Consider the following 16,691-nt stretch of genomic DNA (forward strand, 5'->3'; position numbering starts at 1 on the left):
TTATAGGTAATGAAAGAAATCTGTCAGCATGACTCTTAAATTAAAACTGTAAGGGGAAAAAAAGCATGTGCTTAACTCAGTGACTGTCTTGTAATCATAAAACAAAGGTTTTTGTCAATTCGCAGAAAATGTCTGTGACTTTTCTGTCATTTAAGTGTTTATCTATTACTTACTTAATCTGGCGTAGTATGAATGGCAATGGGAGAGATCCCCATCAGTATAAAAAGCTGTGAAAGTTGTAAAATTGCAATTCAATGCCCTCCCTCACAGTGTCCCATGAAATCCAGCGGGCCATATTGAGTCTTTGCCAGGCATGGCCATGGAGTTGGACCCAGCAACAGGTGATTCATATTGAGGCACAACTGATGAAAGGCTTTTTGTTCCAATGGTTTATTGAGCACTTAGTTTAAGACCATGGTGACTGTAGGCTTAATATACTGTGGACTGCTAGTTTGCTTTGTGTGCTTTTAGGTTTTTGTTGTCCTGAACACCCTGGAGTGGTTTTATAAATAAAATGTTTTTTTGTTCTCCTTTACTTACCACCTCCCTGCCATCAGGTGATTAGCTGCTTCTCCTGATGGAGAAGGACCGCTCTTTCTTTCCTTTCTACACATGGTTACATAAACATCACAGTGGAAACTAAGCATGTTGCCTGCAGCTCTATTAGATTCAACTATTGATGTTTACCATAACTTAGTGGAAATCAGCCCAGTCTTCATGTATATCACGGCTCTAAATAAATACTTCTATTCATTCACTTAAAAGCAAAAAACATGTAATTTTTTTTCTTCATGTTGTCATATTTTTTTAATCGGGCTTTGATTTAAATGCCATAAAAAGATTTGTCAAATAGCACTAAAATTCACTTTTTGTCATTCTCATCGTTCATTAAAACAAAACAAAAAATTTTGTACACATTTCACATTTTACATTATCATGAAAAACAAAAACGCAATAATTTGTAATCATTATTTTTCATACAAATCGTACAATTTCCTCAAACCCCCACCCAAAACAAACAAACCCCCCCCCCCCCCCCCCCCCCTCCACCAAACAGTTCCAGTTTCCAGAGAGGTGATCCAAAATATAAACATGAAATAAAGACAGAAATCTAATTTTCATGGGGTTGATTGCCAATCCTCTCCTGCCTTTCTATGCTTGCTCATTCTGTTCTATGTTCGCGACCAGCCCTTTGGTGTCCACCGCTGCTCGGTTTGGATTATTGAAGTATAACTTGTTGTCAAAGGTGGATTCTCCCAGGGTGGGGGCAGGTATCCTAGGTATCCTTTTACGGAACAGGAGGAAGGCACCAAGTCCAACTATGGCGATTACAATTAATACTATAGCCACAGTGATGCCAGCGGACCCGTGTGTAGTTTCCTGGACGACGTGGGCTGAGGAGGCAAAAACATAGAGTTGGAGCAGTGAATTTACTCAGATTTGAAAAATTAAAAAATATAGTTAATAGTTATATATTTTTAACAACTTACCAACAAATGGAGGCTTTTCTGTAGGTTTAATAACTAAAAATGATAAATCAGTAAATAAATAAATAAATACATACAAGGCTTATTTGAATTTTTTTGTTTTTGTTTTTAAAAAAAACTTATTTAAGTTACCTTTTGGTGTTTTGCAGATGTAAGAAAATGACCTTCTGCAGTCTGCCGTACTCCACAGACCAGTGTAAGAACTGATGTACACACACGACTCTGACTGTGGCATTCCTGATTTCCAGTTGGTATAGTCCAAAGGGCTGTTATCGATCCACATCCACTTGTCTGAAGCGGAGACACATGTTAATTTATCAATACATATCCAATGTGTCGGTGTGTATATACATGTATATGTTAGATTGAATTTAACCTCACCTTCATGGGTCTTGTACATGCCAATCCAAAAGGTTTTGGCACTGTCCTGGAGAATCTCCACATTCTCTTCTATGAATTTACTCTCAATAGGGTCCTGAATACTCACTAGAGAAGCACCTGATAAACATGGTACAATAGTTAAAAGCTAAAGGTCATAAACATGGACATAATTCTCTGTTTACGTTGAATTATTTGTAACTTACCCATTTTTATACATTCAATTGAGGCGTGGGCCCAGTCGTTGGTCACTGAGCTGAAGAAGGAATAACAATGGCCTCTGAAAGGTATCCATGTTCTCCTGCTTGTTGATTGTGGACAGTCTCCAGGAAGCTGCGGGGGAGCAGTGGGAGCTACAACTGAAAAAGAAGGAGCAGGTTTTATGCCAGTCTTATGAGCTGCCTGCTAACTTTGCATAGTGAGTGTGTACAAAGTCTAAAAGAGAGAATGTCTCACCTGATGACCTTTTGCAAAGGGAATAATAGGTATTGGTACATGGTGCAGTCTTCCATGTTTTGTCCACATCTACATACACACAGGCGTAGTTATTTTTAGGTTCATTTTTGCCCCATTTGGTGTAAGACAGAGCCCAGTTATCCACCCACTTGAAGTGAAAACCAGTCTGTGAAAGAATAAAATCGATGAAAACTGACACAGAGCTAGAAACAAGGTCAAAATCTCAACTTGAAATCCCGCTTGAACCAGCAATAAGCTGTAACAGGTAGACCCCTACCACATTGCTGTTGAGGCCAATCCACAAAGGCTCGTTGAGCTTGAGAATCTGCAAGGTGGCGTATGCGTGTGCTACGGGGCTCAGGATGCTAGCCAGCTCTGCATCATCTGCTTGGCACTGCCTCCTGGCCTCATCCCAGCGCATTTTCTGGGTCACCACTTTGTAGGAGTCATTGCCGAGCTTGTAGAAGGTCTTTGGTGACACAGTTGTGGGTTTGACAGCAATTTGTGAATCTGAGTAAATGACACACATTAGCTGGTAATCACAGTCACAAGAAATGTCTACGTAAGGGCTCTGCAATTCAAGTTCGATTACACAAAACGCAACTATTTTCCACTTTACTTTTTCACCCCTCCTGTTTCTCTCATTGTTTTCACTTGTATTTGATTACTTGCTCCTGTACTTTGACCTGCTTCCACCTGTTTTTCATCCTCAGCAGCCCCCTGTGTATACAGAGTCCTGTTTTGACCCCGTCTTTTTTTGTCAGATCACCTGTTTTGCTTCTGGTTGTGCTTCCTGTTTGGCTCCTAGCCATTCTCTGTGTGTTTTTCTTTTGTTTTTCATGCCGCTGTACTGCTCTGCAGTGTAATGGACACATTTTTGTTGTAATGCCTGTTTCAACATCATGATTCAGCATCCTCTCAACTGCCATCATTCAACAATTCATGACAATTCACACTTTTAAATTTTTATTTCTAGATCATTTTGATTATGCTGGGTATTGTTAAGCTAACTGTCAACTGATTGTTCTGATTGGCTGACTGTTACATAGAACAGGTTTGAACTCCTTGGCATAGGGCTATTGTGTCCATAGGCAACATGACCATATTAGGGTTAGTCACTGACATCACACAGATCCAAGAGTTAAAAAAGTTGTCTAAAGCTTGATCTTGTGACTCATAGAGGTGAGTTGCATAATACATTTGTATAAACAGTATCTATAAGAGAAAATAAGGATAATAGAGAGCGCCTCCAAATTTAACAGCATGCTTTACTGATAGTGTGGCCTCGTCAGTTTGTTACTCACCAATTTTTCTTTTACAGATGAAGCCATAATCTGACTGACAGTCATCCACCTTCCAGTATCCAGTTTTTTTGGCACTGGTGCCCATCATGATCACACAGTCATAGGACTGTCAAGCAGAAAAAAAAGGTTTGTTTCCATTGGTCGTATTATGATGACAGTATGCTGACATTTCTTTTTACACACCGTTTGAGTAAGTAAATGTTTGCCTTATTAGTCTTACATAAATATTACCACTGGGGCATGCACACATAATCTGTGTAATCACTGTGTGATGGAGGCAGAATGGCTGGTGGAGTAAAAGAGTTTACAGATTTACTTATTTAACTAAAAGTAGATACAAGTGGTGCTGTGTCTGCCTGCATGCTCTGCAGGCAGGTTAGGTTAACTGATGACTCTAAATTGGCTGTGAGCACAGATGTCCATCTCTCTGTGTCTCTTCACCCAGCAAAGGCCACTGTGTGCCCCGCCTCTGACCCTGTGGCAGCTGGGAGAGGCTCCTGAACTCGATAACTGTAAACATAGCTGCTGTTGTTTTTTTCTTTCTATATTACTGATTATGAAACAAAGATTTTAAATATTGTATAAGTTCTTTAGGATGGGATAACAAAGAAATACTACCATTTCGGTGATTAAAAGTGATCTTTTGAATATCATATTAGACTTCTTCCTAAATCCTGTGCTAAGGTGACTGGGACCATCTGGGGCACATACATGTACCATACTGTTAAACCAAACTGTTGATTTAATATTAGCTGTCTGGATAGGCAGCACTCAGTCTAATTCAATGTCTTTTCTAAATTAAAGCATGTGAGGGAGAGAAAAAATTCTCAGAAAAACCTCATGAAAATATCTTCCTGGAGGTGCTGATGCTGGCTCCCCTAAGGCCCAGTTGGTGTAGGAAATACTTTTCCCATCTGTCCACACAAAGCGCATCTCCCAGTTGACATCATTCATACCAATCCAAAAATCTTCCTTGTAGTTCAGCATCTGTGTTGTTAGGAAAGCTAGAAAGGAATTATTGCAATGTAATTTAGTGACACATGAAAACCAACCGATATGTTTAAACATGAACTGCACTTTGCAACACTCCTGTCACTCACCTTGCTCTTTCTCACTGGTTATAGAAAGCAGATTTCCTCCCTGGTTTATGCAGTGTGTCCTGGCATCGTGCCAGTTTTTGTGATTCCCCACAACAAATTTGTAGCACTGTGTAAATAAAATGTAATGAGGGCATTTATACTGAAATAACAAATGGGCAGAAATCAACTTGTCCAGGATATCTTTCTATACTTTAATTCATTTATTTGTTTAATTAAAGACATTTACCTGGAATAATCTGTGTAGTACATATATATTTACCTTTCCTTGGAAGGCTAGCCACTCTGGAGCACATCCTCCTTTGGGAGCTGTGGTCGGGGCCATTGTTGTATTGATAAAACTGTTGCTTCTCTTACATATCGAAGGAAGCTCAATACCACAGTTAATATCATTCCAGTACCCTACATGTGAAGAATTTACAGAAAATTATGAAATGAATTCAATTTCAAATCATTTCAAGGGATTTAGGGATTAATTTTTTTAGCTAACATTTACTATAAATTACAATATGGCTTTTCTCTGTATTAGACTCACCCATGCTGTTGTACATAGTCACACAGTTTTCATCATTGTTGGCAAAGTTGGGCTCATTGTGTTCCCATGCGGTGTAAGTTACAGGGGTGCCATCAAGCCAGCTTAAAATGAAAAGTACAGAATTAACAAGTTATCAAGAATCCTAAACATTTGATGAAGGTTGTTTGTAAACAGCTAGTGTTTTTTTTTTTTTGTAAACAATGCATTTTGATTTACCTAAACGATTTATCTAAATTCACTATCAGGCCGATGTAGTACTGTCCTTGTGTTCCTCTAGAAATCTGTTGAAACATAAAATGAGACTTTATATTAGGAGGAAAAGGAAAAAGAGACTCTGTGGATTTTAGAATTTAAAGAAAATGCACAAAGGTCCTGATTTGATTTATCAGGTTTGGAAATAAATTCTATATTTCTTGCCTGTTTCCAAAGGAACTTTCTCTCGCTCTCTCCTGTGATGACTACAAGTTCACCAAAGTTTTTTTTGCAATAGGCTCTGGCTGCTTCCATACTCTGTTTGTTCATGTTCAGGTAATACTGGCTGTCATTGTATAGAAGCCATCCATCGTCTGTGGTGTTGTATTCTGCAAAGAGAACAAAAACAGTCATTAGAAGTTCAGTCATGCAGGCAGCTTTGTGAATCTTTAAGTTGACTTATGAAAAGAAAAAAGGCAGAAATATTAAAGAATCCTTAGGGTTTGGCCTCAAAGAACTATAAATGAATTAATGAGGTATACATTTACATTTTAGACCAATCAATGAAATAGCAGAGGGCATCGTTGAATCTAAACAGAAATAGTGAATCACCTGACTTACACTGTATTTCTCAGTGAAATAAAAAAATCTGTTGAATCAACTAGACTTTTCTCTGAACAATAGTTAAACTTACCTTGTACAGATATCACAGGCTCGGGGTTGGGAGTCACACCTGAGAATAAATAAACGAGACCCACAAATATTACCAAGCTTTAATTTAACACCAAATGTTTGGAAATATGGCTCTGTGTGAGCTGAAATTCCAAGATATGATCAGCCTGTGTTACCTTTGCGTAACTGGCAAATCCAGCTGTTGTAGGCATCACAGTGTCGATCATTCCACCTCATTCTTAAGTTAGAGTCCATCTCTGTACAGTGCTCGTTGTCATTGTGGTTATTTGGTTCTCCATAGCCCCAGTTCTCAAAGTCAAACTAGGTCAAAGTTTTTAGAACGATACATAATTAGGCAGGAAATGAGAGCAGTAATAATTAAAGCTTTTCCTGATTGTTCTGAATTGCTATGTACCGGTGATCCATCACTCCAGACAAAACCTCCATTGGTTCCCTGTAAGCTGAGGCCTATCCAAAATTTTTCACTGTAGTAGACACTGTATGAAAGTAAAAAACACAAGCACTGATTATCTGACTTGTTGATTTACCCAGTATAAATTCTGAGATATGCAAGCTGTTAGCTAGTGCAAGTAAACATACTTGAGCTCTCTCCATTCCTGATGACTGTGTAAGCTTATGAGGTCCCCGCCAATGGCCCTGCAGAAGTCCCGTGCTTCAGACCAAGTCTTCTTTTCCTCTTGACGGTTCTTGTACGCCTTTATTAACGAGTGAAAAAGGGGGGGGGGGGGAGCCAGTGTTTTATTACTGAAAGGGCGCAAATTTGTTATTGTTCTTAAGTTTGTGCTCCTACTTTGAAACATTTGTTCCCTTTGCCAAGCGGAGTCCACTCAGAAGCACAGGCCGCGGCCAGAGTGGTGGGTGGAGCTGTTGTTGTCTGCACACCCTCAGCACGTTTCTTGCAAATATACTTCTCCTTGTTACTGCAGCTGACAACATCCCATAGTCCAGCAAAAACTCCAGTTGTCATGGCAACACATCCTTGTTTTCTGTCTTTTATTAGAGTAAGATAAAAGCATACAGATTAGATTCAATCAAATACATGAAAGAAACTATGTTGAGCATAACTTCTCATTAGTGATCATGAATTACATGACAATGATTATCATGACAGCATACTCAGAACAATGGCAAAGACCAAGTGAAGTGAAGAAGGAGAACTGTAGATTGGGAAGGACTGTCTCTAAACAACTTCAGATTCCGAGATTATCAGCTTAAGTAACAACTATTATTCAGCTGTGGCACCACATTGCCAAAATCTGGAAGAAGACCCTAACTCTCTCCCTCAATTGAGAGGAAATTTAGTTAGTTCAGGAACAAGCTAGGAACAACCAAGACCGAATCTTGACATGAACTGGAAACTGCTGTAATCCCAGCTTCACTGTCAATAGTGAAGCCAGATTCAGAAATCAGTACCTTCAAGCTCGACTTAAATTTGAAGCTGTCCACTATTCAGCCAAAATAATAGGAGTAAAGGGGAGGAGTAAATTAAGAACACTGTAGCATGGTGGTGGTAGCAATATGCTTTGGGACTGTTTTGCTGACAATGGTTCTGCTACATTACACAAAGGGTGAATTCTTCCAAATTCTACAACTTCTCCTCAAATCATTGGCTAGATGGACACAAACTTGGGCACAAATGGGTATTCCAACAGGACAGTGATGCCAAACACACATCAAAACTGACTCTGGATTGTAATAAGTTAAAGAGTGTATAAGGTTAAAGAGCGTACCTGGCATTCCCACATTGAAATGAGTGAACTTGACTGCTCTTTCAGTCGTCCATTTGAACATGTTTCTGTCTTCTGTGTTGGATAAGCCTGTCCAGAAGTACTTCTCTGGTCTCAAGCCCACCAAACTGACCAGAAAAGCATTCTCATATCTGCATGAAAACATACACAAAGTTTGGCATATGTGTGACATGTCTGCATTAGAATTAAGTGTGGAATAGTTGTAAAGTCCAAAACAGACATACAAATTTTCATGTCACGGTTCAGTACTGTCCATACTAGTCTGATGAAGGCTCTAATATTAAAGGATTTTTATGTAAAAGTAGGCGATCACGATCAAGTGATCAGAGCTCTAGTAAAGCTACCCTTGTCCAGTGATTTCTTTTGCATCCCCTATAAAACAACAACAAAAAAAAACTGAAGAAAGAACTGAAACCATGTTCCTCAAGAATTGAATAATGATATGAGCAAGGACTGTGCAATCCAATTTTAATCTAGTTTAAACTTCTAATGACTACGTAAATGAAAATTATTGCACAATATTGAAAATGTATGGTCCACCAATAGAACAAAAAGCAAAGGTGGTGCAGGCCCACCACCCGCAGGAGGCACCGTGGGGCCGGGTGCATTGTGAGCCGGGCGGCGGCCAGGAGCGGAGGACCGATCCCCGGCTACCAAGACTGGCAATTGGTACACGGAATTTCACCTCTCTGGTGGGGAAGGAGGCTGAGTTAGTGTGTGAGGTTGAGAGGTACCGGTTAGATATAGTCAGGCTCACATCAACGCACACCTTGGGCTCTGGAACTAGCCTCCTGGAGAGGGGCTGGACTCTGTCTCAGTCTGGAGTTGCCCCTGGTGAGAGGTGGCGGGCCAGGGTGGGTATCTTGGTATCCCCTTGGCTTGCTGCCGGTATGTTGGGGTTTCTCCCAGTGGACAAGAGGGTTTGTTCCCTTCGCCTCCAGGTCAGGGAACGAGTCCTGACCATCGTCTGTGCTTATGCGCCGAGTGGCGGTTCAGAGTACCCAGCCTTCTTGGAGTCCCTGGGTGGGGTACTGGAGGGTGGTCCTCCTGGAGAGTCTGTTGTCCTACTGGGAGACTTCAATGCTCACGTCACTTGTTTTGTTATTGGACTTAAGCGGGTGGTGGCTGAAGCAAAAACTCGGGTGTGGGAGGAGTTCGGAGAGGCCATGGAAAAAGACTTTTGGACTGCCTCGAAGAGATTCTGGCAAACCATCAGGCGACTCAGGAGGAGAAAGCGGTGTTCTACCTGCACTGTGCATAGTGCGGGTGGAGTGCTGCTGACTTCGGCTGAGAAAATTGTCAGGTGGTGGAAGCAATATTTTGAGGACCTCCTTAATCCCACTGGCACGTCTTCCATGGAGAAAGCAGAATCTGGGGATGAAGGGGATGACCAGCCAATCTCTGGGGGTGAGGTCACTGAGGCAGTTAAACAACTCCTTGGTGGCAGAGCCCCTGGGGTGGATGAGGTCCACCCCGAGTTTCTGAAGGCTCTGGATGTTGTAGGGCTGTCTTGATTGACATGCCTCTACAATGTTGCGTGGAGATCAGGGGCAGTACCCCTGGACTGGCAGACCGGGGTGGTGCTTCCCATCTTTAAGAAAGGGGACCGGAGGGTGTGTTCCAACTACAGGGGAATCACACTCCTCAGCCTCCCTGGGAAAGGCATTTGACCGTGTCCCTCGGGCGGTCCTGTGGGTGGTGGTCCGGGAGTATGGGGTGTCTGGCCCATTGCTACGGGCCATTCAGTCCTTATACAACCGTTGCAAGAACTTGGTCCACATAGCCGGCAATAAGTCGGACTCGTTCTTGGTGGGTGATGTGCTCAGCCAGGGCTGCCCTTTGTCACCAAATCTGTCCATTATTTTTATGGACAGAATTTCCAGGCGTAGCCAAGTGGTGGAAGGCTTTCACTTGGGTGGTCTCAGGATCTCATCTCTGCTTTTTGCAGATGATGTGATTCTGTTGGCTTCATCTGGTGATGGGGTTCCAGCTCACCTTGGAACGATTCGCAGCTGAGTGTGAAGCGGTGGGAATGAGAATCAGCACCTCCCAATCTGAGGCCATGGTCCTCAGCCGGAAAAGGGTGGAGTGCCCACTCCGGGTTAGGGACGAGTTCCTGCCCCAAGTGGAGGAGTTTAAGTATCTCAAGGTGTTGTTCACAAGTGACGGGAGAAGGGAGTGGGAGCTCAACAGACGGATTGGTGCAGCGGCCACAGTGATGCAGACACTGTACCGGCCTGTTGTGGTTAAGAGAGAGATGAGTGTAAAAGCAAAGCTCTCAATTTACCGGTCGATTTACGTCCCTACCCACACCTATGGTCACGAGCTGCGGGTAATGACCGAAAGAATGAGATCTCGGATACAAGCGGCAGAAATGGGCTTCTTCCAAAGGGTGGCTGGCCTCTCCCTTAGAGATAGGATGAGAAATTCGGCCATTTGGGAGGGGCTCAGAGTAGAGCCGCTTCTCCTCGAGATCGAAAGAAGCCAGCTGAGGTGAGTCAGGCACCTGATAAAGATGCCTCCTAGGCGCCTCCTGGGTGAGGTTTTATGGGCATGTCCCACCAGGAAGAAGCCCCGGGGCAGACCCAGGACACACTGGAGAGATTATATCTCTCGGCTGCCCTGGGAATGCCTTGTTGTTCCCCCGGACAAGCTGGAGGAGGGAGGTCTGGGCTTCTCTGCTTGGGCTTCTGCCCCGGATAAGCTGAACAAAATGGATGGAGAGATGGATGGATATTTGGTATTTGAACTTTTACAAAACATCTAAACATGAAATATACCTATCAGACACATCCACCAGGTTCGCACCAGCCCCTGAGCATGCCTGCTTTGCCTCTTCAAAGGTTTTTTTCTCAGCTCCGATGTTATAACAGTATGAACCAAACCTGATTGATCCCTAAAAAAAGGAAAAAAAAATGATGAATAAAGGCTTTTCTGTTAAATTGCACCTGTATTTAAAGGAGAGAACATAACTCACAAGCGTGCACCCTTTGTTGACTTCTGCTAGACTGCCTCCAATTGGTTTAGCCGAGGCCTTCTTCTTGCACATATAACCATGCAACTTCTCACAAGTGTGATCTGCCCACTTACCATCCTGTATAAGAAATACAGAGGGGTCTTAGAGTAGTAACTTTATAACAAAATTGATTGTCGTTTTGCAAGAATTTGTGCTACCTTTCCTTGAATCAGGACACAGTCCTCTTGGAAGCTGGTGAGATGAGAGGGCTCATCACTCTGCCACTGGGTAAAGGTGACATGTGAGTGATCGGACCATTCAAAGAGCATCTGGTTCTTTTGGTCATTCATGCCAATCCAGAGCACATCTGTCGGCACTGAGGTTTGAAGGATAGAGAGACGGAAAGTGGTCATATATGTCTCCTTACTCTTTCAGGCTGTTTTTATAATAGCATTGTTTAATGAACATCACAAATTTATTTATTTAGTCTGGTTTGGAGGTGCTGCCAGGTATAGTTTGTTACAAAGCTCATACTGTACAACCTAGCTAATGATATGCTAAGCTAATTAGCTCAAGGCTAGTTTCATATTTTCTTGAAATGTAAAATTATTTCTTTTCATTTATAGGTAGGTAGGTAATAGGTAGGCCTATTCCATGTCACGATAGAGTACTTACTTTCTGATATTTCAGTACTTTAGCAGGATATTGTTATTTGTTGTTATCTTCTTGCACACTTACTGTATCCAGACTGAGAAATAATGAAGCTCTGCTCCTCTATGTTATGTATGCTGGCAAGATCTCCTCCTTCTTTGCGGCATGCAGCTAAAGCATTACTCCACATCTCTGCAGTCCTCACCAGATAGTAGCAGTTTCCTGCATAGTGAACCCAGTGATTGGGGCAAAAGCCAGGCTGTTTGGCTGTGGACAGAGACCAGAAGGGCTAAGAACATACTCTTTGTAGGTTTGTATTGTAAAGATATGGACTCATAATAAATTGAGATTTACTTGATGGTGGGGGCAGACTGGTAGCGTTTCCTTTACGACAAATGTAACCAAGTTTCTTGCTGCACACGCTGCTCTCCCATTTTGAGGCCTTTGCAGCATTTAGGGTTGCACAGTTTAGCCCAGGGTTTGATGATGGATGACCTGTGGGAAGCACAGGTTAGTTAATGTTGAATATAAAAGGGTGTACTTTTGAAGTACTCCAGGTATTTAAAAAAACTCACATAATTCCATGACATATACCAAGACATACTAACCTGGGGCCCAGTTTAAATATCTGAAAGGGTTTCCGTTGCTCCACTGCCATCCACTGTCAAAATCCAAGCTGTTCAGCCCAATCCACAGAGATGAGCCCAAATCATTTGTTAACCCTGTGTGAAAACATGCATTTGAAATTAATGTATGATCAGCAATGAAACACAGATGATACAAGGCTTATTATGTACCTGAAATGTATGACTGCTCATGCAGCTCTACGATGCTGAGGAGGTCAGCTCCCTGCTGCTGGCAGCTCTTCCTGGCCTGATGCCAAGTCAACACTGACTGTGCGTTTAACTGATACTGAACCCCTGTGACTGGGTCAGTGATCCAGTTGGAGGATGCTAGATTATGGTAAAGACACAAAGCGCTATAAATTATTACGCAGCTGGAAATTATTTACATCAGGAAGTTAAATTCATTGAACGCTCCCAGACTTCAGTACACAGTGAGGGATTCAGTTTCTTTTATTACCCTGCATGGTTTGAATATGGATTGAAGATTGGGTGCTATCACAATTTAAAACATGTCTGTTTTGATGACATGTTGATATTTAACAGTGATTCCCGAAGTGTGAGCTGGGGGGGCCTGGTGGGCGGTGAAGGTACTGCAGGTGGTGCTGCAGTAATAAGAGAAATTCAGTTTGAAATTACAAGTATATGCAATTACATATGTATATAAATGTATTTTTTTATATTAAGGTTAATTAAAATTAGTAATAAGAGGTGGTTAGTTTGTGATATTATAGTACTGAGGTTTGTGTGGCAGGTGGGCCTTAACACTGATTGGGCAACATTAGCAATTTATAGCCAACAGCCTGTGTTATTTATGCTTTTTGATTAACATTTTCAAAGAAATACACTGATTTTTCTTGTATTTTGATTAGAAGAAAGATTAAGGTGGGCCCCATGGGAGTCTGTGGTTTTTAGGTGGGCCACAGCAGTCTTAACTTTGGGAATAGCTGATATACAGGAACAGAAAGTAACAATAAGAATTCCAAAACTTAAAGGAAGAAAGTATATAAACTATGTAATTTAAGAAACATCTTCTACAGCCTCAGATGGGACTGAACTCTGACTTTATAAAACAGTCTGGTAAAGGGAGATCCCTTTATTTTGCTGTTGCTTTCCTGCCTCAGTTTAAGAGCAGTGCCAGGGGAAACTTAAGCCTGTGAAAAGAGGAAACAGAGGACAGTGCTGTGTTGACAGTCCATGAGAGGAAAAGGTGAGAGAGGGTCAGAAACGGGCCTGCAGCACAGTTTTTGTGCAACAAAGTTTTTGTGCATGATTTAATAAAAGTAACCATGGAGGGCTTCCTGTCTTCATATTATAGATGTAAAGTGGACTGAGTCATCTGTAACCATCTTTCAGGTTAAAGAGATTTTTCATTCCTTACCTCTGGTTGGACAAAATCCCCATTTTCCCACTTTATCATAATCTCTCTCTGTGGCACACCACAGCTTTCCATCCGTACGACCGTCTTTAGTGCATTCGGCGTACCACTTCTCGTGGAACTTAAAAGGGAACTGACAAGCGGTTCCGAAAGCATTTCCTCCTAGTGAGAATATCTCTGCGGAGACACAAATAATGGAGACGTGCAGTCATTTCACCAGCATGTGATTGATAATTATGGGAGTTTGCCTCCCAACTTCTTAGGGTTCTTTTTCTAAGCTTTTAGAACTTCATTCAATTGATTTCAGCCAATTTACCCTCAAGTTTGTTAACTGATGCTGGGTGAGAAGGAGTAGTGTTCGGTTTCTTGCCCTGGTTAAAGCCAGTCATTTAAATTTAGAAAATGAACTTGTGCTTGTAATGGACATGTGCCCATGATGAAAAGGGGTTTTTCCCAAAATGTTCCAGAATGTTGGGAAGAGCTGCAAACGTTGCAAATGGTAAGTAAGAATCACTGCAAATCACTCCAAACCAAAAGTACATTAAAGTATGCAAACTCATACTTGTACTTTGCAAATAGGTTATCAGGTGTGATAAATGAGACTGAAGTTTTAGCTTGACCTGAAAGTGATGGTGGATGTTAAAACTTAATACAGCTTTTGGTTGTTTGAGTTACCAAGCTTTAAAAAGTGTGGGTTTTCCACCTATCCACCATGGATTCCAGTTATACAGTTGAGACTTGCTGTCTATGCTGTGCACAGAGAGTGCCTTCATAAGCACTGCTTATTATCTGTGCTGCACTGACAATTATGCTGTCTCACCAGCGATCCCTGACTGTGCTCACTTTTAGTAAGAACAGCAAGTTTCTCAACAGCTATGCTGTAACCAGCTCCCTTCTAGTCCAAGAAAATCTTTCTAAAAATTATACCTGCAGTTTAAAATATAATTTCGTAATGCTTAAATCCTCAAATGCTACACTCCAAACAACGACGTATTCTAACACGTGCTAAAACATTCATACTCTGTCCAAATATTCAAAAAGAAGGGGGAAAGAATAAGAACTATGTTACTTTCCCTAGACAACTACAAAATCCCCAATAAATATTATTATACCCAAGCCAAGTTTCGTACTCAGATTAGATTAAAAAAAAACCCCTTCGACATACTTTAAGATATTTAGATGGTAAATGTAATTTCATCTGTAGCCATAGCACTTTTATAACCTAGTTTACTTTGTACAGATTGTAATATTTTGCATTTATAATTTTAATGGAAGTAAGAACAATTTTATTGTTCTTTACAAATTCCTAAAAACAACAACTTTAAAGCATGCACAGTTCAGGGACCTTCTAAAACACATTTCTAAACTTTCTACAAAGCTTAAGCACACTCAAGTTTAGCTATCTTTGTAGGCTCTTGTACCCATCATTACTACCTTGATATCCCTTTGAACAGAGGTCCCCCTGAGTGCCATATATCCTCCAGCGACTCCAGATCCCAGAACCTTTGTAGATCATGACGCTTTTCTCATTGCGGTTGCCCCAGTTTAAGTGCAGGTCCTGGTCTTTTAGGCCAAAGAGGGTATCGTTCTTACACTGCCAATGCTGGAGGTCATTGCTCTCATCACATTCCATGAGCTGCACCTTCACCCAGTCTTTTATCGCTGTAGTACCCAAACACAGCTTGAGGGACAAACTGAGGAGACGAGACTCAGAGACCCATCGGAACTGTTGATCTTTGGCATGAGGATTACAAGCATCCACTGTTATAAAGGTGGCACTCTCCACCTTTACGCACTTGTTGTGATCTTCATTGAAAATCAGGAAGCTACTCGTGTCTGGAGCAGAGCAAAAAGAAAATTCAGCAACACATTCCCATGGCATATGTTTTTCAAATGAAGCCACAAGTGTATTAACCAACAAAAATGTTTCTGTGTTACATACCTATATCAGCGGTGACGCAGAAGACTTGAAGGACACAGAGGACCACAGCAAAATTTAAACAGGGCAACATTATCCTTGTGTAGTTTGCAGTTACTGTTGGACGAGGCTGTAGCAGAGATTTCCCGTCATGAGCAAAGGGGTCTGGTATATGCAAAGGTGTGTGACATGGAGCAACAGTGATCCAGAGACTCAGTGCCTTCCCTTTTTAATCAGACAGATGGATATCCTGTCACATGAGTAGTTATGCAAACTCCTGGAAGTTCCACAAGCTTTGCAGACCTTTTGGCAGGGTAGGCAGGAAGTACGAAACAAACAATCTGACCTCTCCATTCAGCAAGAAAATGAAAGTCAACTTAAAGTGTCAGGTAAGACTCATAATGAAAGCAAATGGGTTTGTTTTTTTAAAAAAAAATATCACAAAGCACCCTTTTCAGGATTAATTCCCTTTATTGACTTCATCATTGATTTTAAACTGTTATAAATAGACATTATGTGCTAAAAATGTGCCTGGAGCTTGAACCCTGAGAGCAGATTGCACTGTGCAAGACTAAATTTAGATTCAAAGGGAGATTGAGAAGAACAGGATTGCAGTGAGGACCTGAGCGATATAATGAGGTTTGTAGCACTTTGTTGATGTATGTTTTTGCAGGATAGTACTATGAGGCTTTAGTTGAAGAGTAGAGCAATGACACCAATCAGAAGACAGAGAGGACAAGAGGAAATCCTGCTTCCTATTGGGGGAAATGAGTGGCACTTTGACCAATTTGGTTTCAAACTGCAGAAACACCAAGTTATGGTGCTTAGACCAATAGATCCAGATAAGTTTCTTAAATGTTAAAACTGAACTTCTGTCAGGAACACAATAGTCATACAGAATGAAGAATGACTGTGGTAGCTTTCCACTTTGCTCACTTGTCATGACACTGAATAGAGTTTTAAAGGTTTTTTTTAAAATTAAAATAACCTGAACTTTACATTTACTATATGTCTTAATCCTTGGTTTATCTGATAAATCTGATTTTTCCATGCTGCTTGCCTCTGCTCACAAACCTTTTTTGTTTTGCGTGCTCGTTCTGTTCTGTGTAGGCAACCAGGTCTTTGGTATCTATTGGCAGTCAGACTAGATTTTTGTGTAAGTATAAATTGTTGTCAGAGGTGGATTATCTCAGGCAGGGATACATATCCTGTGTATTTGTTTATGGAAGAATATGAGGGCATCAAGTCCAACTATGGCGAATACAATTAGTTCTT

The 16,691-nt window shown here is 41.3% G+C and overlaps 1 protein-coding gene across 1 annotated transcript; it reads right to left on the reverse strand.

Moving 5' to 3' along the window:
- Nucleotides 1-1,031: 1,031 nt before the first annotated feature.
- mrc1a (mannose receptor, C type 1a) lies at nt 1,032-15,603 on the reverse strand. The gene is made up of 30 exons (XM_006795037.2): nt 15,441-15,603; nt 14,933-15,334; nt 13,502-13,675; nt 12,295-12,450; nt 12,106-12,219; nt 11,852-11,992; nt 11,585-11,764; nt 11,065-11,222; nt 10,868-10,984; nt 10,671-10,786; nt 7,873-8,021; nt 6,933-7,132; nt 6,722-6,837; nt 6,537-6,618; nt 6,298-6,442; nt 6,144-6,182; nt 5,675-5,838; nt 5,474-5,538; nt 5,258-5,358; nt 4,985-5,124; nt 4,726-4,831; nt 4,463-4,629; nt 3,626-3,731; nt 2,599-2,831; nt 2,322-2,487; nt 2,072-2,224; nt 1,869-1,985; nt 1,620-1,778; nt 1,491-1,523; nt 1,032-1,394 (listed from the first exon to the last, which is right to left on the reverse strand). Exons 1-30 carry the CDS (start codon nt 15,508-15,510, stop codon nt 1,153-1,155), a joined length of 4,311 nt encoding a protein of 1,436 aa, XP_006795100.1. The 5' UTR covers nt 15,511-15,603; the 3' UTR covers nt 1,032-1,152.
- Between the last annotated feature and the right edge of the window lie 1,088 nt (nt 15,604-16,691).

Source organism: Neolamprologus brichardi, chromosome 9 (assembly GCF_056152115.1).
Source record: "Neolamprologus brichardi isolate AB-2024 chromosome 9, ASM5615211v1, whole genome shotgun sequence".
NCBI classification, from domain to species: Eukaryota; Metazoa; Chordata; class Actinopteri; order Cichliformes; family Cichlidae; genus Neolamprologus; species Neolamprologus brichardi.